Source organism: Kogia breviceps, chromosome 6, assembly GCF_026419965.1.
Source record: "Kogia breviceps isolate mKogBre1 chromosome 6, mKogBre1 haplotype 1, whole genome shotgun sequence".
Taxonomy (NCBI): Eukaryota; Metazoa; Chordata; class Mammalia; order Artiodactyla; family Physeteridae; genus Kogia; species Kogia breviceps.
The window spans coordinates 127,935,762-127,960,506 of record NC_081315.1 but is presented as its reverse complement, the minus strand read 5'-3'; the positions used below and the strand labels follow the sequence as shown (position 1 = coordinate 127,960,506).

Here is a 24,745-nt window from a genome sequence, read left to right as displayed (position 1 = left end):
TAACGTGAACAAGACCACCAGGCCAGTATGTGGCCGGATCAGAGTTTAGACCTTGAGAAACTAGTCAGTCAAGCTAAGTGGAGGTCCTAGGGCAGAAGGCCGGGGCGGGCCTGCTACTAATTGCTGAAGTTTAATTCAGTTTATCCTAGAGACAGCCCTTGCCCCGAGACAGGGACCGCCTAGCGGCCCTGTTTAAAGTCACAGTAGACTTAGGCCCCGCCTCTCTGCCGGGCGCGCGTACTTCCTCCTGCCGCCGTTCGACATCTTTTCGCCCCGCTCCGCCCCTGCTCGGTTGCCTTCGCAGCCGCCTTCACTCGCCTGCGACCGCGTCGCCGCGAGTGACGTCACGGGCCTCGGCTCTTTTCATTGGTCCATTTCAATAGTCGCGGGATACTTGAACTGCATGAACAGCCGCCGCTCCGGCGGGCTGCTCGCTTCGTTTCGGGGGCGTCCTTGGCCCTCCACGCCCGGCAGTGCCTGCCTCCGCCTTTCGCAACCTCCTCGGTCCTACACGATCCCGACCGGGCCAGCGGGTGGGCAGGCTGGCCCGAGCTGCAGCGGGCGGGTACGGCTGGAGTGTACCTAGGCTGGTCGGCGGGACGCAGTGCACGCTGCTTGGCGCCGCAGGCTGATCCCGCCGCGCCCCCGGCAGCAGTGATGTTGGGCAGCTCCGCGCCCGGGCCTGCGGCCCGCGAGGCAGGCTCGGCGCTGTTAACATTGCAGCAGACGGCGCTCCAGGAGGACCAGGAGAACATCAACCCCGAGAAGGCGGAGCCCACCCAGCAGTCCCGGACCCGCGCTGGGCTGGCGGTACTGAAGGCCGGGAATTCGCGGGGACCAGCGCCGCAGCAGAGGCCTAAGACGCGACGGGTAAAGCAGTGAGCCGTATCTGCAGGAGGGTGGGCCGAGCGGGAGTTTTGCATGGGTTTAGCCGGCAGAGGAGAGTGGCGAGAAAGCATCCCCTGGCCTTTTCGCGGGAAGCCAGGATCTGGAGTCCCTTGATCCCTGGTTTTCTGGAGTGTAGGATGCCACATTACTCCCATTAGTTTCTCCCATTACTCTCCCTGCCAGCACTCTGCGTTTGTGCTCCCTGTCCGCTCTCCTCCATTGGGAGTATTTTTCTGTAGATAACGAAGTCAAACCAAGCCCTACAACATCAGTATGGTCTTTGCCCGCCTCCACGCCTTTCTCTCTGCTTTTAAGCCCCAGGCACTGCTCGGACTTCATCCTCCCCATATGGTTAAGACATTACCTCTGCTTTAGAAAAGGGTATAAAAAATACTTTGCTTTTGGTCAATTCCGCCATCTTACCGAATTTGCTCTGTTGCTCCACCCTGGGGCGAAAGAGATAAACCACTTTTTTGCCATCTCTCCTAAATTTGGCATTTTTCGGCCTGCCACTCCACCCATTCATCTCGTGGCCTTGATTAGTTTTGCCTAATTCCACTTAGCGTGACTCTAAAACCCTTGCAGGAATGCCTGTGACAAATTGGAACATCCCTTCTTTCTCCGACTACTCAAATTTCCTTGTCTGTGTTTTCCCCCCTAAAGTTTAATTTTCCTGATAGAGTAATTGGAAGTAAATGCAGTATAGGGGGATGAAAGCAGAACAAAATTCCACTTAATAGCCTCAAAGCCAGTTATTTATTTTTTAGGTTGCACCTCTTAAGGATCTTCCTATAAATGATGAGCATGTCACCGTTCCTCCCTGGAAAACAAACAGTCAACAGCCTGCATTTACCATACATGTGGATGAAGCAGAAGAAGAGACTCAAAAGAGGCCAGTTGAATCTAAAAAACCAGAAAGTGAAGATGTCTTGGCTTTTAATTCAGCTGTTACTTTACCAGGACCAAGAAAACCACTGGTACCTCTTGATTACCCAATGGATGGTAGTTTTGGTAAGTTTTAAAGAAAATTTGTATCAAATCAATGTAATCATCATTACTGAATAGACTGGATTAATGAAATTTTGCTTTTCAAAACATTATCTTACCTGATCCTTAACTACATTATGAGTTAGGTTTAATGTAACAAGTTTAAAAGGGTGTGACTTATCTCAGGCCTCGTAGCTAATCCAAGACCTAGTGACCTACAAAAGGATCCTAATCCCGTGCTCCTTCTGGTACACTGCTAATCACATCAATTTCATTAGATTATTAGACTTATTTTAATCGGACCCTGGAAATATTTGCTTGATTGGGAGAATATATTTCAGTTGTATTCTTAAGACTCACTTTGTACATACCATTCTCAAATAGAGTGCTATTTGAGAATGCAGCTTTAAATATTGAGATAGCCAACATCTCTTCCACCTTTAAAACTTTCTGTAAAATCAGTCTGAGTGATTGTCTGATACCAGAGGGGGACACTGTCCTCCTGTGAGTCAGAGTAGCTGCTGTAGACAACTCTGACTACAGTTTGTGCTGCTTCTTTACCATCAGGCTATTGAGTCACTGGACAGCTCACTAAATTTCAATCTCAGCTTTAGTTCTATGGATGAGAGGTGTAGCAGAGAAGTCCTATGGAAATAAAATAATTGGTGTATTTTTATTTAAAATCTGCAACAAATTTTAACCTCAAACCTTGAAGTAAGAAGAATAATGGATATTTTTTGCCTTCAAAGATAATTTAAATTTACCAAAAAAGAATCACCCATTGATTTTAGTGTTAATATGTTTGAGCTGCCCATAAGAAATCTGAGTTTCTCTTTAGCACCCTTGTTAGCCCTACTTCTAGTTATTGCCTGGATTGTGCTTTGAATATGTTAGACTTAGGGGTCTGCAAACTCCCTAGGTATCTCACAACTTGGATTTTAACTTTGTCCTAGCAAAACCAGTGCACTCCTGTCATGGGAGATGAATGATACTTCAACATAATACCTGCTCCTCTAACTCATTTTCCTATTAATGGTTTGTCAGTACTTTTTCTTGTTAATTAAAATCATTCCAAAACTAAGTGGACATAGGTACTAAAATCAGAGTTAAATCTTCTATGTACTTTGTCATTAACAAGCTCTTTTCAGTTGGATGAAATAAACACATCGGTAGTTTGGCACTCCTTACAAGGGCAGTCACTTTTAGCTCTTAAATGAAGTCGAAAATGAAAAGTGAACTTCACTGTACTTTTGAATTCTCCCAGAGTCACCACATACTATGGATATGTCAATTGTATTGGAAGATGTAAAGCCAGTGAGTGTTAATGAAGTACCAGACTACCATGAGGACATTCACACATACCTTAGGGAAATGGAGGTAAAGGCTCTCTGAATCTACTTTTTACACTATTTGCTCACTGTGGTGAAAGGAAATTAAGAGGATAATGTTTTTAAGTTATTTAACTGCCAGTGAATTACTCTAATGCTATACTTAAGTTTCTAGCATATAGGCATCTGTTAATGGTAAAATACTCTAACTGCAGTTTTAACACTATACTAAGCAACCTTCTCAACAGGTTAAATGTAAGCCTAAAGTGGGTTACATGAAGAAACAGCCAGACATTACTAACAGTATGAGGGCTATCCTCGTGGACTGGTTAGTTGAAGTAGGAGAAGAATATAAACTACAGAATGAGACCCTGCATTTGGCTGTGAACTACATTGATAGGTTTCTTTCATCGATGTCTGTGTTGAGAGGAAAACTTCAGCTTGTGGGCACTGCTGCCATGCTGTTAGCCTCGTAAGTACAACTTAGTTTGTCGAGTTAAAAGTGATGAGTAGTATCTTTCTGTGTAGAGAAGAAATTGTGATCTTTTAAAGTGTGACATTTTAACATACTATACAAGGCAGGGGGTTAGCGACTACTTGAGGGATGGTGGAGTGGATGAAACTTTTTAAATTTAGGACATTAATTTTCCTAGATCTGGATTTCAGGGCACCTTGAATGAACCTACCGACTGGCGACATTTTAATACACCAGGACTAGGTTACAGAGTGGTTCCTTCCACTTGAAAAGTACTTTCTGGTATATAAGCAAAATCTTACCTTTTCTCCATTAAGACATGAAAACTAAAATGTAAATTATTTTTCTAAGGAAATTACATTTTCAGTTACTTGGTGAACTCTGGCATTGTTCCCATCTTGGGAAGTCAGTCTCTCACTTATTTCCTTTGACTGAAGTGGGAGAAATATTTGGGGCTTTTAATTAGCATTTACCTAGTCTTGGCTAGAAATGGTCAAGTATCAGTGGAAACAGGTAAATGGTTTTGGATTTGTTCCGTTTATTCTGCTTAAGGGATTTCAAGTTGGGATAAACAAGCTTGCTCTTCTTATAAAAGGACTGATTACTTAAAACTTCTTTCATTGTAGAAAGTTTGAAGAAATATACCCCCCAGAAGTAGCAGAGTTTGTATACATTACAGATGACACTTATACCAAGAAACAAGTTCTGAGAATGGAGCACCTAGTTTTGAAAGTCCTTGCCTTTGACTTAGCTGCACCAACAATAAATCAGTTTCTTACCCAGTACTTTCTGCACCAGCAGTCTGCAAACTGCAAAGTTGAAAGTTTAGCAATGGTAAGTTCTTTTCATTTTGCTGGATGAAGATTCTAAGGTCACAATTAGCTGCAAGCTCTGGTTTCATTATACAGCCTTGGTCAAGGGATTTAGTATTCTGGGGACAGGTTAGTGCTGCAGTGTGAAAGAAAGCCTATCACTGGCAAAAGGAAACATAAATGGAGAAAGCACTAGGAGTAGTGGTATGAGGATGAAGTCTTGGGAAATGGTAGCCAGAGGAGTTGTTTTTAAAGCTGTTAAAGGAGGAAAAATACAGGATGAGAATGAAGCAAAATGCGATAGTGCGTATATTTAAAGATGTGGCGATGGTTGCTACAGAGCCAGTCTTAAAGATAGCAAAATATTTGGTCAGAAGGTAAGGATTTGATTTTTGAATTCCAGAGCTCTTATGATCGTATTTACTTTCTCATTCCAGTTTTTGGGAGAGTTAAGTTTGATAGATGCTGACCCATATCTCAAGTATTTGCCATCAGTTATCGCCGCAGCAGCCTTTCATTTAGCACTCTACACTGTCGCGGGACAAAGCTGGGTATGTATGACACGTCCTCACACATCCACCTTGTGCTGTACGTGCTTGTGCCGGGTAGGTTAAATAACTGTCCTATACAACCGACAGTTTTCTAGAGGTACTGAACTGGAAGGCATATTCAACCACCTACGCTGTTTGAAGTATTTTGTCTTACCTGTTTAATAGCGTCTGTTAGGTAGAAAGCTTGGTTACTATTAATACTTGGATTTGAAAGGTGTGCTTAAAGAATTCAGGCCATAAGACTTGCTGCTGGCAAGGAAAATAGTAAAAATTGATCGAAGTTAGCAAAAAGAGCTTGAGAAAACTGGAAGATGTTAGTTGGAGGTGTTAGGACTGAAGTTTAACGAAACTCAAGCTTAATGCCAACTACTAACTTGTATTCAGTGTCTGTTACTAAAAACAAAACTCAGTGGTTCCATCCTCCCTCCTGCAGCCTGAATCATTAGTACAAAAGACTGGATATACGCTGGAAACTCTAAAGCCTTGTCTCATGGACCTTCACCAGACCTACCTCAGAGCTCCACGGCATGCACAACAGTCAATAAGAGAAAAGTACAAAAACTCAAAGTAAGAATTAACAGCAGTAGATACCAAAGAAGCTTGCTTTTCCAGGCTATCGTACGATTCAGAGATCCTTGACATTTTAACTTTATTTAAGGGATTCACAAATCAGGCGCAGCCTCCTTAAGCAACTGTTCTCTTAGCAGCCATGTGTTTTGAGCTTCTGTCCTGTATTTGAGGGAAAAGAGGGGAGAGGAACGGGGGGGCATGCATGTAAGTGCTGGGGACCAGACTATGGTTTTATAACCATCAATTCAAGTAGACAGAAATAGCATTTGTGAGTTCCTAGTATATGTTTCATTCCATAATCTGTTTCACCCAATGAATGTATACTAAAAATGGATTTTTTTTTTCCCTTGCTACAGGTATCACGGTGTTTCTCTCCTCAACCCACCAGAGACACTAAATGTGTAACAGTGAAAGACTGCCTTTGTTTTCTAGGATGTAAATCACTCAAAGTATATGGTGTACAGATTTTATCTTAGGTTTTAATTTTACAATCATTTCTGAATACAGAAGTTATGGTCAAGTACAAATTATGGTATCTATTACTTTTTAAATGGTTTTAATTTGTATATCTTTTGTACATGTAACTATCTTAGATATTTGGCTAATATTAAGTGGTTTTTGTTAAAGTATTAATGATGCCAGCTGTCAGGATAATAAGAAATAAATTGATGTGGAAAATTTGGTTTGTAAGTCAAATTTAATTTGAGGTAAAAATTTGACTTCAGGATTTCACTCAGAAAAATTAATTTGGTTTATTAAAGCATGGGGACTGGGAAGGCGTCTCCTTCCAACACACAGGTGATGACACTCACCTCCCTAAGGAACCGGGCCAGCTGTCTAACGTGGGCGCAATCTAAGAAGACTCTTTCAGATCTCTGTACACACCATGAAAACGCTTTTTCATTCATCAACTTTTACTACACTTTTGACCTACCAAAGTGACAGTTATTTAAAACCTGTTTTACAGAGTTCTCCAGACGTTTATTTTAAAGCATAATGTAAAGAGCTGTAGAAAGAACTAGATTCTATAACGGGTTTGTGAATAACACCCAAGGTGGTTAGCACTGAATAAATACCTTTTTAATAGTTACATACACAAATATACAACTATGTGAACTTTAATTAGCAGCTCTCTTCTTTTTTCTCTTTTTCACTGGCTTTTTACTTGGTGCTTTTACTTGTGTTGCACTGATGGTCTGTGTTCTGTGAACAAAGTAAATTAACAAGTTTTAACAGTATTAGTACTAGGAGCTTACTTTTGCCAACTATGACAGAAGAATACTGTAACCTTGAAAGGCATCCAAGCAGCTTTACAGACCTAATTCTATAAATCTCAGGCTGAAGAAACCCAGAGAGCAAGCTTCTAAAAAGTCTTGAGTATATGTATACATTTGAAATAAACCAGAAATTTGTTACCTTATTTTCTTCCGATTCTTATCTGGCTCTAAAATGATCGTTTCTTCTTCTTCACTGTCTGAGAGCACTATAGGGGCATCTTTTAAGAAAATGTTAAGAAAGGAACATAAGTTTCGGATAGAGAGCCCAAGCAGCATTTTGGGTGGAGGCTTACAGATCTACTATTTGGTTATTCCCTTCCCTGAGGTTATTCCTTGGAGGTCTGAAGAACCTTGTGTGTGCTTCTTTAATAGAATTGAGGGGGATAATTCTACATACGTGTGTATGTGTGTGTGCGCGCGCGCGTACACACACACACATAGAACGTATTATAGAACCCATCTGGAAACAAGTCAATATGCCAACTGAATTCCTTGTGCTACTCTTTGAATTTGTTAATTTTGAAGATCTAGATTTTAAATTTCTCCCTATTATAAACAACACTAGAAGGAAAAACACCTAGAAGCAGAATTACTGGGTCAAAAGACATATACCTTCCGAAAGACATTTTTGCCAGATCCCTCCAGAAACGTTTCAATCTACACTCCCAAGAATAGTATATTAACCCATTTTCCTATACACCCTTGCCAGTGTGTTTCTGGCCGTTTGTATTTGAGAATGCAATACAAATAGGAACAGAAACAAAAAATGGGCAAAAGAACAGAAACTTCTGTTTCTATTCTTTTGCCCATATTCCCCATGAAACTTATTACATTAATTCTTTATATTTAAATAGTTTTCAATTACTTTCTCCCTATTAGAAAAATTTCACAAATAAATAAAGGCATATGGAGTTTAAAAAAAAAAAGTTAACGTCTATCAATAAATAGTCCCTGTGTTTAAGCAGCTTATGTTGGTGTAAATATATAGTAAATACATGGAACAAGGTCGGGAAGAATAATACTAAATAGAAGTAACCACTTGGGAAGCTGAATAAGGGTCCCAATTAATGGGGATATTTTTTTTTTTTTGGCCTTACAAAAAACCCCAGCAGGTTCTCAGTAATATTCACAGGCAATAATCTTCCTTGAAGGCAGGCATGCCTTTGGTGTGTGCATTACACACCGAAACAGTATCACCTTCACTATTTTCTCAGCCAGATTTAATAGCTGCATCCTTTAGTTCTCCATCAACCTACTTCCTAGATCCTTCCTTGTTTGATTTATTAAAATTTAGAATTCAGTTCTTCACACAAGCCACATTTCCCTGCTCAGTAGCTACATGTGGCTAGTGGCTACTATGCTGGACAGTGTAGAGACCGAACATCTCTAACACTGCAGAAAGTTCTGTGGATGGCACTATAATATACATTATATTGCCTTTTTATGTTTGAGTCTAGAAACTATACAAAGAAAAAATAGCACACAGGAATGAGATTTTAAGAAACTCATCCCCTTAAAACTGGCCCGGATAAGATACAAAAAAAGAAAAAAAAGACTTCAAAAGAATGCCACTCCCTTCACATACCAAAGAATACCACTATTCCTCAAAGATAAGCATATTCTTGCAGTTAGCCTCAACAGTTTAGTTGAAATTTGAATTACAAAATATTCAGCCCCTCTAAAAGAGTAACTGCTAATATAAAAATAAGATTCCTAAAATAGGGAGATAAATCTATATATATATATATATATATATATATTACATATAGCCATAAAGTATCACATACCTTGGCTCCCAATATTAGAGACTTCTCCCGTGTCCATTTTTGTACTATCAAGAATAATAGCTTCATCACTGCCACCTTCATCTTCGGCTTCCTTCTCAGAGTCTTCAAGATCACCCCAGGAGTTTTCTATTCCCTCTCCAATTTGGGCGGTTCCAGGAGTCCACAGCACAGGTTTCGAAACACTTAGCAAGTTAAGAAAACTGAATAACAAAAATACTGCTATTTGATGCAGTGCTGAAAATGATTAGAATGAAAGTTTTCTTCCTTTAAGACTGACTGAAGTGTGCCTCAAATTATTAGGAAAAAATTTTTACTAATAGCTATACTATGGATGCTGAAGAAGAAATAGTGTATAACTCAGGTTAAGATTTTATGGACACAGTGGGTGAGAAATATCAAGAGACACACTTGCTCTGAACATTTTAGTTACAGTAATAAATCTGGTGAACAGATGAACTTCAAGAACAATGTAGGGACTTCCCTGGTGGCGCAGTGGTTAAGATTCCACCGGCCAGTGCAAGGGGACATGGGTTCGAGCCCTGGTCCGGGAAGATCCCACATGCCACGGAGCAACTAAGCCCATGCGCCACAACTGCTGAGCCTGCGCTCTAGAGCCCGCGAGCCACAGCTACTGAAGCCCGAGTGCTCCGCAGCAAGAGAAGCCACCGCAATGAGAAGCCCATGCACCACAACGGAGAGTAGCCCCTGCTCGCCACAACTAGAGAAAGCCCGCATGCAGCAACGAAGACCCAATGCAGCCAAAAATAAATACATAAGTAAATTTATTTTTTTAAAAAAAGAACAATGTGTAATAATGTTTAGTGTCTGACCATGCCAGTGAGATTAGAGAACAATTTTCCAAAGGAAAATGAAATGCTGTAAATTGGTTCTTAAAGTAAGAGAATTTTCTGGTTTTGGTAGGATAGCTGTAGAGAAGGTAGATGTTACATCATCAATTTAATATGACTCATCACTATCTTGTCTTATTTTAAATGTTTTTTTTTCTAACAAAGTACAGTGTTTCAGAAAACAAATTTCTGTATGCACACACTTCACAGAGCCCTAATAATGCCCCAAGTGTTATGAACCTTCTTGTTTTTACCAAAAACACCCAGTAAAGATACACTTCTGAAGGAGGTTCAGCTTCAGAGATGATTTCTTCTGCTTTCTCCTCTACATCAGAGGTATCAATAGGGGCCTTTTCCATTCTAAATGCTGTGATCCTTTGATTTGCTATAGATTCTGCAAAGCCAAACTTTCCACCTTCTTTCCTGTGTGGGTTTTTTGGGGAGTTGGGAGGGAAGGGGGAATGAGAGATGGGAGAGAAGACAGGAAGGGAAAAAAAAGTTAACTATTTTATCCTTTTGATAGATGAGAAATATTGGATGAGAAACTATTTGACTACCTTAACCCCACCAATTTATTATGCCTATCAAGTGAAACAATAAAAAGTTACTATAATTAACCATTTATTAAACTGTGTGCCAAGCATGTGCTATGTACTTAAAGCATATTATTCTCCAATCCTCAAACCAGCCCCACCAGGTAGGCATTAACCTCCCATATTACAGAAGACACTGACGTGCTGAGATATAGCTGTTGCTTAATGTCACAGTAAAGAAGAGATGGGAATCAACCCCAGTTTGTATTCTTTCTGTTAACATGAGCTACTGGATTCTTTTTTTCCTAAGAAAATGTTAACTTTTTAAACGAAAACTATTATGTGGCTTTTTAATACAGATTATGTGTAAACTAGAATACAATAAATAGTTCAATCAACTTTCAAAAAACATTTAGTATATTCAACTGAGATGAACAGATAAGGAGAGACTGAGTGTAAAAACTCTATAGTTATGCTTGTGCAAGAAAAATCCTCAACAGAAAAATCTATAACAAGAACATTCAGTTCTAAAAAAAAATCAAACTTACCTAACTTTCTGGTCGTTCTCCAAAGCTTTCTGTATTAGCTCTGTAATTTCTGCTACCTTCACACCAGCTATTTTACTACATCTCAAAACCTATTTATAAAAGTGAACTCTGTTATTTAAAGACAACAAATCAAATAGCTTTCTCTAACAAAACTAAAAACATGAGATTAGTTTTTCTACCTTTGCTATTTAAGCCTTACTTTTTTTTCCGAAATATGCAAATACTACAGTGTAAACACAAATTAAGGCAAGATGTGAGAGCTATTTTTAAATGTTAAGAGAACTGACCCAAAAACTTTTCTATGACAATGCAGAAGATACCACTGAAGAGGCCACAGACACACTAACTTCCTTTCTGTGAGTGATCCACAGCTCTGTTCAAGACACGGCTGCACAGTGTCCCCCGGAAAGCTTTTACAAAGCGAAGATTCCCAGGCCTCAGGGACCTAATGGACCAGAATCGCTGGAAATAGGGATCTGGCAGTGGTCATGATGCTGGTAATAATGACAATGCTGATAATAGAAACTAACATTTACTGCACACTTAATTTATGCTATACAGTATAATATATCCGTATCTATCATTATATTCTCCTAACAAGAAGGTACTGACATTAAGATTATTTACTCTTTTACAGATAAAGAGATTGAAGCACAAAAATATGAAACCATCTGCCAAAGGTCAGTTAGTGTAAGGAAGAGCTGGAATTCCAATTAAGTAGTCTCTGCTCCTAACGAGCTGCACTATGTGCTGTGGCAATCTATTTTCTCAAAGTCCCAATGTGAATCTTATATGTAGCTGGATTTGAGAACTTCTGCTCACTGTACCCAAATTCCAAAAGTGAAACTATCTTTTAATATAATTTCTACTTTTTGACACTTTAAAGAAAAATAGGGATATAGGGACTTCCCTGGTGGTGTGGTGGTTAAGAATCCGCCTGCCAGTGCAGGGGACACAGGTTGGATCCCAGTTCCGGGAAGATCCCACATACCGCGGAAGAACTAAGCCCGTGCACCACAACTACTGAGCCTGTGCTCTAGAGCCCACGTGCCACAACTACTGAAGCCCGCGCACCTAGAGCCTGTGCTCCACAACAAGAGAAGCCACCGCAATGAGAAACCCGCGCACTGCAACGAAGAGTAGCCCCCTCGCTCACTGAAACTAGAGAAAAGCCCACTCGCAGCAACGAAGACCCAACGCAGGGAAGGGGAAGGGGAAGGAAAGGGAAGGGGAAGGGGAAAGGGTATAAATCTCTTCCCTCACTGGAAGGAAAAGAGTATTCCCCTATCTAGAGGGGCAGACTCTGGAGAGCCATCCACAGGAGAAGCAAGGGAGGAAGGAGGGTACCTTGTAGCCACAAGTCAACAGACAGTACTGAAACCAGATTTTAACAGATCCGAGAATCGATCACTGAAAATATCTGTTGGATTTTAGTTAAAAAACAAGAAAAAGCTTCTAAAAAGAAGAGACCTATTTTTAATGGAACATTAATCAAATCAAAGCACTGACTTGATCTTTCAGCAGCATTATCCCACAGCTGGATTGGATGGTACAAATCTCTCGGTGCTTATTCATGGCAATCACCAGCAAGCCGTCCATTACACGTTCTTCTCGTTCATTGGGATCCACCAATAAATATGTTCTGAAATGAATGTTAAATGGACCTGAACAAATCTGATGCTGAGTGCTTGTCAATTTTAAGCTAATGGATATTTTTAAAAGATAGCATTATAAAAAGGTCAACACAGTGTAGGTCTGAGCCTATGAATTTGAGTCACTTTAATGTGAAAAGAGACAACAGAATTATTATAACATGAATGTGGTTAATTTTAAAGTTTTCCTAATATCCTGTACTTTGAAATTCTTCCAGGTTCTGCTAGTGGCTCATTACAAAAAAAATACTGCCTATTTCCACACTGTCCAACGTTAGCCTCTAATCACATGGGGTTACTGAGCCCTGGAAATGTGGCTAGTCCAAACTATTGTACTATTAGTATAAAATACTGGATTTCAAAGACAGTAGAAATAAAAGAATGCGAAATAACTCAGGAATAATTTTTAAGATATTGATTACATATTAAAATATTTTAGATATATCAAGTAAAATAAAATATCAAAATTAATTTTACCTGTTTCTTTTTACCCTTTTAATGTGGCTACTAAAATTACATATATGGCTCATGTCATAATTCTACAGGACAGTGCTGGTCTATTTTCCTCTAATAAAATTCTATACTACAGTGACTGAAAGATGAAAGCTTTTCTCTAGTTCTTAGTCGTAAAATTGCTAAAATATTTATACCTCTCTTTGTTTCTAAAGAGATTTAAGGCTCAAGCTTTCATTTAAAGGCACCTTACACGGACCTAAGATGCCAGGTTTTCTGTTGTAGGAGGAATTAGCAGTAAGTTGTGCAGAAACTGCGAGAGAGCTGAAGGAAAACAAGATTCTCTTTCTCATTTGTGAACCATTCCACCTTGTAACCTGCTCCTCTCCTACAACTATTCCATATAGTATGTGCTCCTCAAATATATTCCGAAGTCCTCTTCCATTAATCCACAGTCATTCTCAGCCTACTTTCCAAAATTAGAGCCTAACATCTGTACACCCCTAGGAGAGATAAACTGCCATGCTGTGGTAAACTCATAAACGTGTGAGTATGCCATAAAAAGGAAAACGTGAAGCCTCTTCATTAAAGGGGAAATTGTCACTGCTACTGAGAAAGCTCTTAGTTCTGAGCATTTGTCAAGTAATGCTCTTAAGAAAGAAAGAAAAGAACTATAAGGTGCTCTGATATTAAAAAAAGGGGGTTGTTCTTTTGTTTGCCTATGGCACACTTGAATGGAACAAAAAAGTTCCTAGCTGCGTTTATAATTTCAGCCCATGACAAGGATGAGACTTACCCTTGCTGGAAGAAGGCAAAACTGACACAAATGGGCATGTGGTGGATGCTCAATGGTACAGGATCACGTTCTTCAAGTGTATACTGTTTGAAAATAAAAGTTTCAATAATTACAGTCACTAACTTATGAACAATCATCTTGTACATCAAATATTAAAATAAAAAACGAAATCCCTTTAATCTTCAGTGAGTACCTAAATAACTTCTTTTGCAACTACCTGTTTGACTTTGCCATTCATCTTCCTTAAAACTTTATTTGTCAAAAAGCTTTATTGAGGTATAATTTACATAACATAAAATCCACTAACTGTTAGTAAATAATTCACTTTTTAGTAAATATATAGTGAAGTAACTATCACCACAATTCAGTTTTTAAAACATTCTCATTACTCCCCCAAATTTTCTTAAGCATGTTCGCAGCTGATTATCACTCCCACTTCCAACCCAAAGCAACCACTGGTCTATCAATACTTTATAAATCTGTCTTTTCCGGACATTCCATGTAAGTGGAGTCAAACAATTTTCAGTCTTTTGCGTCTGCCTCCTTTCAACTCAGCATGTTTCCTCCACCTTGAAGTATACATCACACCAGCAGTTTGGTCCTTTTTACTGCTGAACAGTATTCCACCGTGTGGATACATCACACTTTGTTTTTCCATTCACTAGTTGATGAACATTTGGCTAATTTTCAGCTTTTGGCTGTAATGAATAATGCTGCTATGAACATTCACATAAAAGTCTTTGAGTGAATATATACTTTCATTCTCCTTGAGTACATTCTTAGATATAGAATTGCTAGGCTGTATAAGTTTACACTTAACTTTTTAAGAAACTGCCAAACTCTTCCAACATGGCTGTAACACTTCACCACCAGCAGTATCTCTACAGTATTTTTTAATCAATGTCTTTTTTGTCTACTCATCACTCTATATTTTCTTTTTTACTTCCATATACCACCTCCCTTCTCTAAAGGAACATGTCTCTATGGTTAATAAAACTTTGTCTACACCTCTAAGTCTTTCAAGAGTCTGCTCCAGTCTAATTCCTAAAAACAGCATCAGGAATGACATCTTAGAGAATTTGGGCATCTGATGTTTCCTTTTATAACTTCAGGAATCGAATCATCACCACAGTGCACTTTCATTATTCTAGCATGTAATTTATATAAATTGAAATTGACATACTCTGCACAAAAGAAAGGACAATGTAAACAGTATAGGTCCATAGCTTTCAAAATGTGGTCCTTATACCAGCACCATCAGTATCACCTGGGAACTCTGTCAGAAGTACAAACTCATACATCCTATCCCCATTCTACTCTGAGGATGGAGACTAGCCACATGTTTTAACAGTCTTTCCAGGTGTTTCTGATGGGTTTTTGCCACACAGTAAGAACAAGCATCTCACTGTGAAAATACTGAGAATTATGATTTTTCACACATGCCCCCTAAGCATAAACCAACCACTTTATCTACTGCTCAATCCAAAGAAGTCATCTAGTTCTATTCTAAAAGAACCAGGCTAGGGTATGCATTCACTGACAAAACTTGAATACAGGACATTTAAGAGATTTCAAAGGTAACTGTGACCATATTGTTTGCCTTGTGAACAAATTTTAGAACATACTTAATTGCCATTTACAACAAGACTTCATTAGAAACAAGCTGTCTGCACAGCAAGGATATTCATTCATTCATAAGAAGGAGCCTGGCTCACATCATGGAAGCTTACCAGTGTTACTTCATCTCCTTGGACAGAGACATCAGGCCTTCGGAAGTGACATAAGGCTACGATTGCAGCAATGCTGGCAGCATCAATAATGTTTCCATCATGATTTAACAAATGTAGGTCCACGCGTATTTGCCAAACCTGAATGTGAATTCAAAACAAAAATAAATCCTAAATAGTCACAACCAGAGGTTCTTTATAAGGAAAGGTAACACTGCGTGCAAATTTTTCTCTTACTGTTAAAACATGCAGTTGCTCCTTCTATCGTATCAATAAAAATACATTTAGAAAAATGTCAAGCCAGACCAACACCTGAAATACCAATAATTTACCTTTCTATGAGTCATTTGACAACAGTAAAATATATACTGTAAATAAACAGAACCACTCTACATTTAGTACTAAGATTCCCCCAACTCCAAGCCTAATGGTATTTTTATTTTGTCTCCTAACTTATAAACCTCAAACTCTTAGGTTTTACTTGACAATATTTATGATAACCTTACAAGTAATGCAAATAATATTATATTCAAGTATAGAATGTGGAAAGGCCAAGTGACTTCTCTGGAGTCAAAAAGATGGTTAAAAATACCCTAATCAAGAATAAAGTTCTAATATCATCAAATAGCACAATATATTGAGAGTAGTATTTCCAATGTCGGACTACCAAGGACTCACTATGCAGCCCTGTGTAAGTCAATAAACCTATCCAAATGAAGGATTTAATCAGTTCTTTAGCTCTTCATCCATAAAAAAGGAAAACATTACCTGCTTCTATCAACTCACTTAAATAACATAAGAAAATAAATGAAAATATGTGAAAATCCACAAGTTCTTTGAATAAGAAATTTGTATACAAATCCAAGTTGCTATCTTCACCAATTTTTTTGTCCCTCCAAAGAGATAACAAAAAGTTCTACGGGTAGCACTCAGGAATATGTGAAGTGAAGTGAACTAGAATAAAACTGAATTAATTGAAGCTCTGAGAATGAAAGTATAGATACAGGGATCCATGAATCAACAATACTCATCCCAAGATTAAGAATTCTGGGCATATTCCCCACCTTTTCACCAGCAACAACACAGAGAGATTCAGTGTCTATACACTTCGAATTTCTTAGACATCTTTCCAAGAGGCGATTCAACTTCACCAAGAGATCTGACTGCCTATGAAAACAGGAATGGGCTAATGTCATGAAATATAACACCAGGCAGTAAAACAACAGCTCACCCCTGTTAGGCTCTCCTCTGGCTAAAGCAGCTTAAGAAAAAGATTTAAATACCTGCCAGGTTCAAAAGCTGGGGCAGCCATCTGAGAGAGTTCAAGGTTAAAAAAAAGAATACCTTCTGTTGCCCTATTGAGTTTTGGAGAAACAAGTTCACAGGAAACCTGTCCAAGAACTCTGCAAAGATAAAGTACAAATCTGTTAATTAACAGTGTATTTCCTTTCCAATTAAAAAAAAAAGGAAATTTAAAAATTAAGTTTCAATCTTACACTATGGTAAGTAATAACATGTTCAGTATGATATATCATTAAAGGTTGAAGTTACCTACAAAGTACAGTAGTAGAATACATACAGAAATAAAACACATATTGGCATAAACAAAGAGATGACAGGGAAGAAAAGTCTCTTATTACAATATTTACTATTGCACAGATTTTTTAAGAGTCAACGACCATTTCTTCTCTTTTCTAAAACAAATATTTAGTGATACAAGATGGCACGCAAACTTGAGACGTCCTAAGAGTTTTCTTATGGCATGGTTCACCAACATTATCTGACCAATATCCTCACAACTTCCAAATGAATATTAAAAATCTAATTCTCATGTCACTCAGGAAAAGGAGGAAAATAGGTCCTACTTAATGACAACAAACGCAAGGAACAAATTCAGTGCAATCCCTGCTGGATGTATATATGATTCACAGAGATCAGAAAGAACTATGTGATACTCATGTGACAGAAAATATATTCATGATTAAAAATGTGAAGTGTGCCTATAAAACCAAAGTCTTGCGTTAAAGAAAACATACTTATTTGGGGCAGCTAAACAAAGTACTGTCCAGACTTAACTGCTTTGTAAACTGAGTCAATCAAGTTCTTTTAAATTTCTCCCTACTGAGCTTATACCTAATTTGAATACTTCGTTACCTTGTTTTTCCAAGTTCCACAATGCAGCACCCATAATCTGTTCCAAATGAGATCTTGATGTTCCTATAATCATAGGTTTGTCTGCCATCCAGCCGCTGTAAGCACAACATTCCTTTATTCCTAATACAAATAGTTATTACTCTGTGCTAGGCAGTCCTTAGGCTAAGCACTTGGAGGTAAGTGTGATCCTAACCACTCCACGTAGGAGAGTGGAAACTAGGTGCCCGAGCACTGACAGTCGTTGGGGTGACCTGAGCCTTGAAAAGACCCCACCGGAGCCAAATAAATATTGCGGCCTTGGGGAAACCCACCGGCCGCTCCCCCAGGGGCCCCCGGGGCCTGCGAGAGCTAGGTCTGTGCGCCCAGGCCAGAAGGCTGCGGGCCGCCGGGCTACCCGAGCGCTCACGCAGCGCCAAATTCCCCGTTTACCTTTTTCTCTTCGATGGCGCGGAGTAGAAAGCGGCGCTCGCAGTTTGAGAGTGGCGTCTCCTTCATACTGTCGGGTCAGGGGACGCACAGGTACTGGAATGCGTCGGGAGAAGACACCCTACACCTCTTCACGCGCGCCCTGCTCGTACCTCGGCGCGGGAGATTGACGTCATCAAAGCGCGGCAGCTGAAGCTGGGAAAGCAAAGGCAGGGAGACCGCCGCTAGTGCGCATGCTCAAAGCAAAGTTGGACCAGCCGGAGTTGGCTGGAGAAGCAAAAGGAGGCGAAATACTGAACGGAAAGGTCTGTTTCTTTTATTATAAAGTGTGGGGGAGAAAAGGACCCCGAAATAACCACCAGTGATAGAAATTAATATCAGTTGAGCACTCTCACACTTCACTCTATCCTCAGTTCTAGCGGAGTAGGCTAGACAGGTATTATTGCTGTTTTACAGATGAGGAAGTTGAGATTTGGCCACTAAAAAGCTGTAGAGGCAGAGTTTCAGCAGATTCATTGGAGAAACACTGGAATGAGCCGGCGTAAGTGGAGCGGAGGGGAGAGAAGAAAGTTGAGATGATGAGCTGGGATATTTTTACGGGCTGACGGTGAAACCTCGGAGGACCTGAAAAGTTGACAAGAATTGATAGTATTAGCAATTTGTAATGGTGTTATACCTACCGCTGGCTGAAACAAAATTTGTTGTTTATTTCTTACAGTCTCTCCAGTTATTTTAAGGCGATAAGCTTGTTTTTATAGGCGTAGAGGAACTTTAGTGTGTTCGTGCTGCCAGGGCTCTTTGGGAGAGGCAGAATCAAGTAGTACAGATCTTCCTCCACTTACCGTAGGGTTATGTCCAGATAAAGCCATGTAAGTGGAAAATACATTACTACACCTAAACTGGGAACATCACGGTTTAGCCCAACCTACCTTAAACTTGCTCAGAACACTTACATTAGCCAACAGTTGGGCAAAGTCATCTAACACAAAGCCTATTTTTATTATAAGGTGTTGACTATCATGTGTAATTTACTGAATATTGTACTGAAAGTGAAGAGCAGAATAGTTGTATGGGTACAGAATGGTTGTAAGTGTACCGGTTGTTTACCCCGTGGCTAACTGGGAACTGTGGTTGCATGAAGAAGAGAGTATCGTACTGCATATACATAGACCCGGGAAAAGATCAAAATTCAGAATTCGAAGTATGTTTTCTACTGAATGCATATCGCTTTCAAGCCATTGAAAAATTGAAAGGGGAACTGTTACACGTGCAGGACCCTCTGTAGTTAAAAGCAGGAACTAGCTTCAAACTACCCAGGCTCAAGTTCTGACTCTGCCCTTTACTTGTTCTGTGACCTTGGCCAACGTAGCTTATATGCTTCACTTTACTCATCTGCAAAATAGCAATGATAAATCTATTATGAGAGATAAAAATGAGTTAGTACTTGTAAAATGCTTAGAACAATGCCTGGCTTGGAGTCAGGCACTAGTTCAGTGTTCACATTTTATTTTGTTTCATTTGCTTCAGAGGATAGGCAACGTAACTCCTACGCAGGCTGCATCTCGCTTCTGTCTCCTCTCAAGCGTTTTTTCCTACCAGTGATCATTGTACCGCCTGTAATCTGTGTACTCAGTAAATTACATATACGACTTGTGAGGGCCTCCCGTGTCCCGAGAATAATTCAAGTACTGGATAAACAGGGTGGACAAGCTCCTGACCCGAAAGGAACGTATGTCCTCTTTGGAGGAGAAAAACAATTAAAACATACACAGTTAAATAAAACAATTTCACATGCTAAATATTATCGGTATTTGAGAATGTGGAGGCTATTTTAATCGGGCTAGTTGCAGGAAGAGGTCACTTTGTAAAGGTGCCATTTGAGTTAAGTAAATCCTTCATGATGAGAAGGATCAGCCAGAATATCATCTGCAGGAGAGGAAAAGTCTTTCATGTAGAAGGAACCACATGAGCCGAGACTGAGGTTGGATGAGCCTGACATGGTCCGGAGACAGGAATCGTGAAGAAGGAGGGAAGTGGACAGACCCTATATCCACATGCTCAGACAGCCGATTGATTTTCAAAAGGGACAAGGGGATTACGAGGTATAGGCCGTTTAAGTTCTTAAACAACACAATTCATGTTTATAGTATAGTTTCGAAACAGAACTCCTGGCTGTTAATTTTCTCATTTAAATCTTTGGATTATTTTAGTGGGCTTTTGATAATTTCTCTTTCCCGTCAGAAAGGAAACAGGACTTTGTTGAAATAGTCTGTCCTTTCCTGAGAGACAGCTTGGTGGTGGAAAAAAAAATGGACTTTGGCTTTAGATAAACTTCAGATCAAATAGACTGTAGGTGAATTAAATAATCCTGAGCTTCGGCTTCTGTGTATTTAGGTGGGAAGTAATTACGTTGTGGTCAACGGTCTGAAGGAAAGCATCTAACACCATGTTTTGGACATAATAGCTATTCAAATTGTTAGTTTCCTTCTGCTTTTGATTTGGCAAGGCTTCCCATGAAACTGTCCAAATATGCCACGTCTGATTGCTGTTCTGAGATTGCTGCCCGATTACCTTGTCCTGATCACCTTCCACTTTTATACAATTTCCACCATTCCTTCCTACTTTTACTATTATTGTAATTTTAGCACTACAGCATTTGCCTTTTATTGGCATTAATCCAAAGGTGTATAACCCATTTCCACTCACATCTACATACCATCATAAAATATATTTACTTCATAGCCTTGTTTTTAGTAAGAAACTTTTGAAACACCCAAGGGACATTTGTTTCATGCTTACAGGGGATATTTTTTTTTGAAATTTGAGAAGAGGTTCAGGTAATGTGCATGCTGCTCTTTAAAGAGAATAAGTTTGAGTAGTATATTGACCTAGATGATCTGTCTAAATATAACCTGGTTTTCCACAAGATATTTGAGTATATATCTTCTCTCCTCTTTATTGGACATCTGTTGCTTTGTCTGACCAGCACCCTTCTATTTCTTGGAGACATGCCCTTTCCTGACCTTATGTGATTCTGTTGTTAATGTTAATAGCAGGCATGGCTGTGATCAGGCCCTGCTAATTGTGGAACCCCATCCCTGTCTTCTCATCGACTGTTGACCCAAGTAGGACCAAAAAAGTTCCTCCATCAGTCTTGACATGTGAACTCTGGGAGAGAGTAGGTCTTTCCTTCTCTAGGATTATAAACATTAAGGACCATGAAAGTCTAGAACTATGTGGGGCCATCTTGCCACCACATGGAGAGAACCTGTTTGAAGGTGAAGTCAGACAGAACTGAGAAATAAGAGAGAGAGGAGTAGATCCTTTACATAGAAACAGCTTGCACCAAATTCTTGGACTTCCCAGTTGATGAGCCAATACAGTTGAGTTGGTCTTTTGGTAAGTGTGTCCAAAAGAATACTGACTAAATACACTGCTATTAGAAGTGTATGAAGAGGGACTTCCCTGGCGGTCCAGTGGTGAAGACTCCACACTTCTACTACAGGGGACATGGGTTTGATCCCTGGTCAGGAAACTAAGATCCCACATTCCTTGCGGTACAGCCAAAAAAAAAGTCTATGAAGAGCCATGTTGTAGAGTACCTTGTGAATAAGTGGATGAATGACCTATTTCACAGCACATCTGTTGAAAGAAATTAATGGGCAGATCACTAAATAAACAAATGGAAGCTTACATTTTATTTACTATATAATATGTCTGCCATGCAATTTGTCTATATAGAAATTGGTTTTCCAGAAATTATCCTGGAAAGAAATAATGCAAAATGTTAAGATGATTATCTCTGGGTAGTGGGATTCTGGGAAAATTATTTTCTTTTTGAAGTTTTTTTGCTTTATAAATTTCCCAAATCTTCTGTAAGGCATATGAATAGCTTTTATGATCAGAAAGAGTTAAGGAAAAAAAAAACTTACATTTTCCTTTTCATGTTCTGACACATTTAACTATTTATTTAGAGGAATTTTGGCATACAAACATTTCATCAGAGACATTTGTTGCTGTTTTTCAAGACTCAATCTGGAAACCCATAGTCAATATCTGAAAAGATTTTATGCATTGACAAATGCTGTGGTCTGAATGTTTGTGTCTCCCCAAATTCATATGTTGAAATCTTAACCCCCAAAGTTGATGGTGGTTGAAGGTTGGAGCCTTTGGGAGGTGAGGGTGGAGCCCTCCTGAATGGGATTAGTGCCCCTATAAAAGAGATCCCACAGAGCTCCCTGGTCCCTACATGAGGATACTAAAAGAAGTCTGTGACTTGAAGGAGAGCCATCACCCAACCACGCTGGCACCCTGATCTCAGGCTTCCAGCCTCCAGAACTCTGAAAAATAAATTTCTATTGTTTATGAGCCACCCAGTCTGCAGTATTTTTATTATAGCAGCCTGAATGGACTAAGACAACAATAACTGAACACTAATAAGTCAGATGCAGTGTATATTTTGCTTCCATATTTTTTCATTCATATAATAAATAAAAAGCCTTAGCTTATCAAGTTCAGCTCTAGTTTCCACTGAATAGTTGAAAGAGCTTCCTCTTTCATTCTTATCAGTCACTATGCTCAGGAATCTATATATGATCTCTCCTATTATTATTAAGCTTTTCTATATGTTGAGAGGAATAAAAAATTATCAGTCTTCAACTTATCATAAATACAACAAAATAAGGGGGAAGAGAAGCAGGGGACATGTTGATTTCTGCTGCATACTGATTGTTGTAGTATGTGGGTAATCCCGGACACAAAGAAACTTATGCATATGGCTCTGTCTCAGGCACATGACTGAATTCCTTTGACCTATTTTCATCTACAAAAAGAAGATTCATACTCATTGATAAGAATCTGTAGGAAATTATGTGGTTTGGTGTCTAAACAATTAATACAAACCAGAAGTTCTGTGCCATTTAGGTTTCTACAAACAAAATCATATCTGAAATAGAATTAGAAATAATAAAATAAAATAATAAAAGTAGAATATATTATTGTGGGCTAAACTCGTAACTCAAATAACTATTATGGGAATAGTGCCCCCCTACACCCCTGCCCCAAAGAAGCCCTTGTCCTAATTCCAGGAACCTGTAAATATGTTACCTTGTTAAGGCAAAAGTTATTTTGCAGTTGTGATAAATCGGGCATTTCAAGATGAGGAGATTATCTAGGTGGGCCCAGTGTAATCACATGGGTGCTTATAAGAGGGATGTGGGCAGGGGAGAGACAACAGAAGCAGGGGTCAGTGAGGAGAGAAGTTGCTATACTTCTGGCTTTGAAGAGTGAGGAGGGCCTGCAAACCAAGGAATATGGGCAGCCACTAGAAGCTGGAAGATGCAAGAATGGATTCTCCCCTCAAGCCTCCAAAATGAACGTAGCCTTAGGGACACAATTTTAGACATCTGACCTCTAGAACTGTAAGATAAGTAAGATAATAAATGTATGTTGCTTTGAGCCACTAAATTTGTAATAGTTTGTTATAGCAGCAATAAGAAACTAATACAGATTGCCAGATAAAATACAGAATGCTAAGTTACAATTGAATTTCAGATAAACAATAAATAGCTTTTTTTTTTTTTTTTTTTTTAGTATAGGCATGTCCAATTCATCCCAAATATTGCATAGGACATACTTATACTAAAAAATTTGTTTGTTTATCTGAAATTCAAACGTAACTGGGCATCCTATATTTTTAAACTAAATCTGGCAACCCTAAATTATTATAATTTGCCTTATTTATTCATGTATCTATTAATTTCTATTAATCTCTAGTTTTATATACCAAGTTTTCTTTTAAAGGAAGGTGCTTGTGTTCATCACAAACTGTATTGTTGTGGGGAGTTATGGGATTCATGAAGCTATTTTTACCTGAAAATTTCTCATTGCGGTGTGAAGACATGTAGTTGAAAATATTGGGTGGCAAAGGCTCTTTGTTGTATGTTAGAAGGAACTTCCTCTCTGGCACAATAGGAAAGTCTACAGATAACATCTTATAATTTTAAAGCTATAAGGGGCCTGAAAGGTCAGGGCTAGTACCGGGCTTGCAGGTGAAACGACTTCAGGGTCCAGGTAGATTATAAATGAGTGAAGCTGATTCGTTGAGGACCATAGGAAGTGATGGGGGCTGTGGTGACCTACACAGCACATGCCCTGTTTAAAGGGATCAAAATATTGTTAAAACTCTCTGAGAGCAAAACAAAGCATGGACTGCTAGTTTGCTTAGGCCCTCTCTCATAGTCTCCACCACCCCAACCCATCCAAATAAGCTCTTATTCTAAGTAAACACAGTGTGCTTGCCAAGCAGGTGCGGCGTTCTGAGAAGTTCCTTAGTCCCTTTCAGCCACATTGCTGGCCCCAGGCTCCTCCTTTGTAAGTTCCAGAATGTCTGCTGAGAAGATTTCATCTTTGCGAACCATCGAAATTCTTGCAACGTTTAAATGTGATCCACTGACCAGCAGCATCAGCATCACCAGGGCGCCAGTTGAAAATCCAAATTCTCAGGTCTCATTCCAGACTTACTGAATCAGAAACTTTGCAGAAGAGGCCCTGCAGTCTGTTTTAACAACCTCTCCAGGTGATTCCCATGTGCACTAAAGTTAGAGAAGCCCTGATTTAATTTCTTGGAGAAAGAGGTATACCTGGCCTTGTGCATAGCCCTGGGATTCCCAGGCTGTTTTGTGCAAAATATACCTGCAGGTGTCCTCCACTCCCCTTTCCCCAGGGGATGCTGCTAACTGAGGGCTTACAGGTTTCCTGAGTGAGGTAGAGGCAGAAAAGGAATTATGGCCCTCCTACTATGTGCTAGGCAGTGTGATTGGTGCCGGCAAAGTTGTGCCTTCCACACAGTGACTTTGCAGAAGGAGAACGTTCGGTTACAATCTAAACCTGAGCTACAATTTGACGGCATGGATTTTAAAAACTTAATAGACA

General features: G+C 39.4%; 3 protein-coding genes across 8 annotated transcripts in view; 2 read left to right on the top strand and 1 right to left on the bottom strand.

Annotated features, from left to right (window-relative positions):
• Positions 1-384: 384 nt before the first annotated feature.
• On the top strand, positions 385-7,030 carry CCNA2 (cyclin A2). The gene is made up of 8 exons (XM_059067571.2): positions 385-870; positions 1,656-1,899; positions 3,140-3,252; positions 3,452-3,675; positions 4,305-4,512; positions 4,928-5,041; positions 5,475-5,608; positions 5,968-7,030. Exons 1-8 carry the CDS (start codon positions 658-660, stop codon positions 6,014-6,016), a joined length of 1,299 nt encoding a protein of 432 aa, XP_058923554.1. The 5' UTR covers positions 385-657; the 3' UTR covers positions 6,017-7,030.
• EXOSC9 (exosome component 9) lies at positions 5,674-18,023 on the bottom strand. Of its 4 annotated transcripts, none has more exons than XM_067036595.1 (13): positions 17,816-17,989; positions 17,387-17,481; positions 16,516-16,635; positions 16,297-16,399; positions 15,236-15,373; positions 13,506-13,588; positions 12,114-12,246; positions 10,605-10,693; positions 9,800-9,946; positions 8,676-8,857; positions 7,028-7,106; positions 6,688-6,814; positions 5,674-5,770 (listed from the first exon to the last, which is right to left on the bottom strand). In XM_067036595.1, exons 1-12 carry the CDS (start codon positions 17,879-17,881, stop codon positions 6,730-6,732), a joined length of 1,320 nt encoding a protein of 439 aa, XP_066892696.1. In that variant the 5' UTR covers positions 17,882-17,989; the 3' UTR covers positions 5,674-5,770; positions 6,688-6,729. The 4 variants fall into 4 exon arrangements, with proteins under 4 accessions (XP_066892696.1, XP_066892697.1, XP_058923552.1 ...); XM_067036596.1 differs by having other exon boundaries at positions 6,707-6,814; XM_059067569.2 differs by lacking the exon at positions 5,674-5,770 and having other exon boundaries at positions 6,670-6,814; positions 17,816-18,023.
• Positions 17,987-24,745, top strand: part of SMIM43 (small integral membrane protein 43) — a 54,385-nt gene continuing 47,626 nt past the window's right edge. For 2 of the 3 annotated variants that reach the window (XM_067036600.1, XM_067036601.1), the window contains exon 1: positions 18,048-18,117. The gene's annotated coding sequence lies outside the window, so the exon portion shown is untranslated. Of the gene's footprint in view, positions 18,118-24,745 lie in introns of all 3 variants that reach the window. The other variant, XM_067036602.1, reaches the window with a different exon arrangement.

What these genes read in the sequence shown, in the direction of transcription:
- CCNA2 (XM_059067571.2), top strand. Translation starts at nt 658, where the DNA reads ATGTTGGGCAGCTCCGCGCCCGGGCCTGCGGCCCGCGAGGCAGGCTCG. An exon ending in CCCAATGGATGGTAGTTTTG is followed by an intron (nt 1,900 to 3,139) that starts GTAAGTTTTAAA and finishes GAATTCTCCCAG; the next exon opens with AGTCACCACATACTATGGAT. An exon ending in CTGTCGCGGGACAAAGCTGG is followed by an intron (nt 5,042 to 5,474) that starts GTATGTATGACA and finishes TCCCTCCTGCAG; the next exon opens with CCTGAATCATTAGTACAAAA.
- EXOSC9 (XM_059067569.2), bottom strand. Translation starts at nt 17,881, where the DNA reads ATGAAGGAGACGCCACTCTCAAACTGCGAGCGCCGCTTTCTACTCCGC. An exon ending in GTGGAACTTGGAAAAACAAG is followed by an intron (nt 16,636 to 17,386) that starts GTAACGAAGTAT and finishes TTATCTTTGCAG; the next exon opens with AGTTCTTGGACAGGTTTCCT. An exon ending in GCTGAACCTCCTTCAGAAGT is followed by an intron (nt 8,858 to 9,799) that starts GTATCTTTACTG and finishes TAACTTGCTAAG; the next exon opens with TGTTTCGAAACCTGTGCTGT.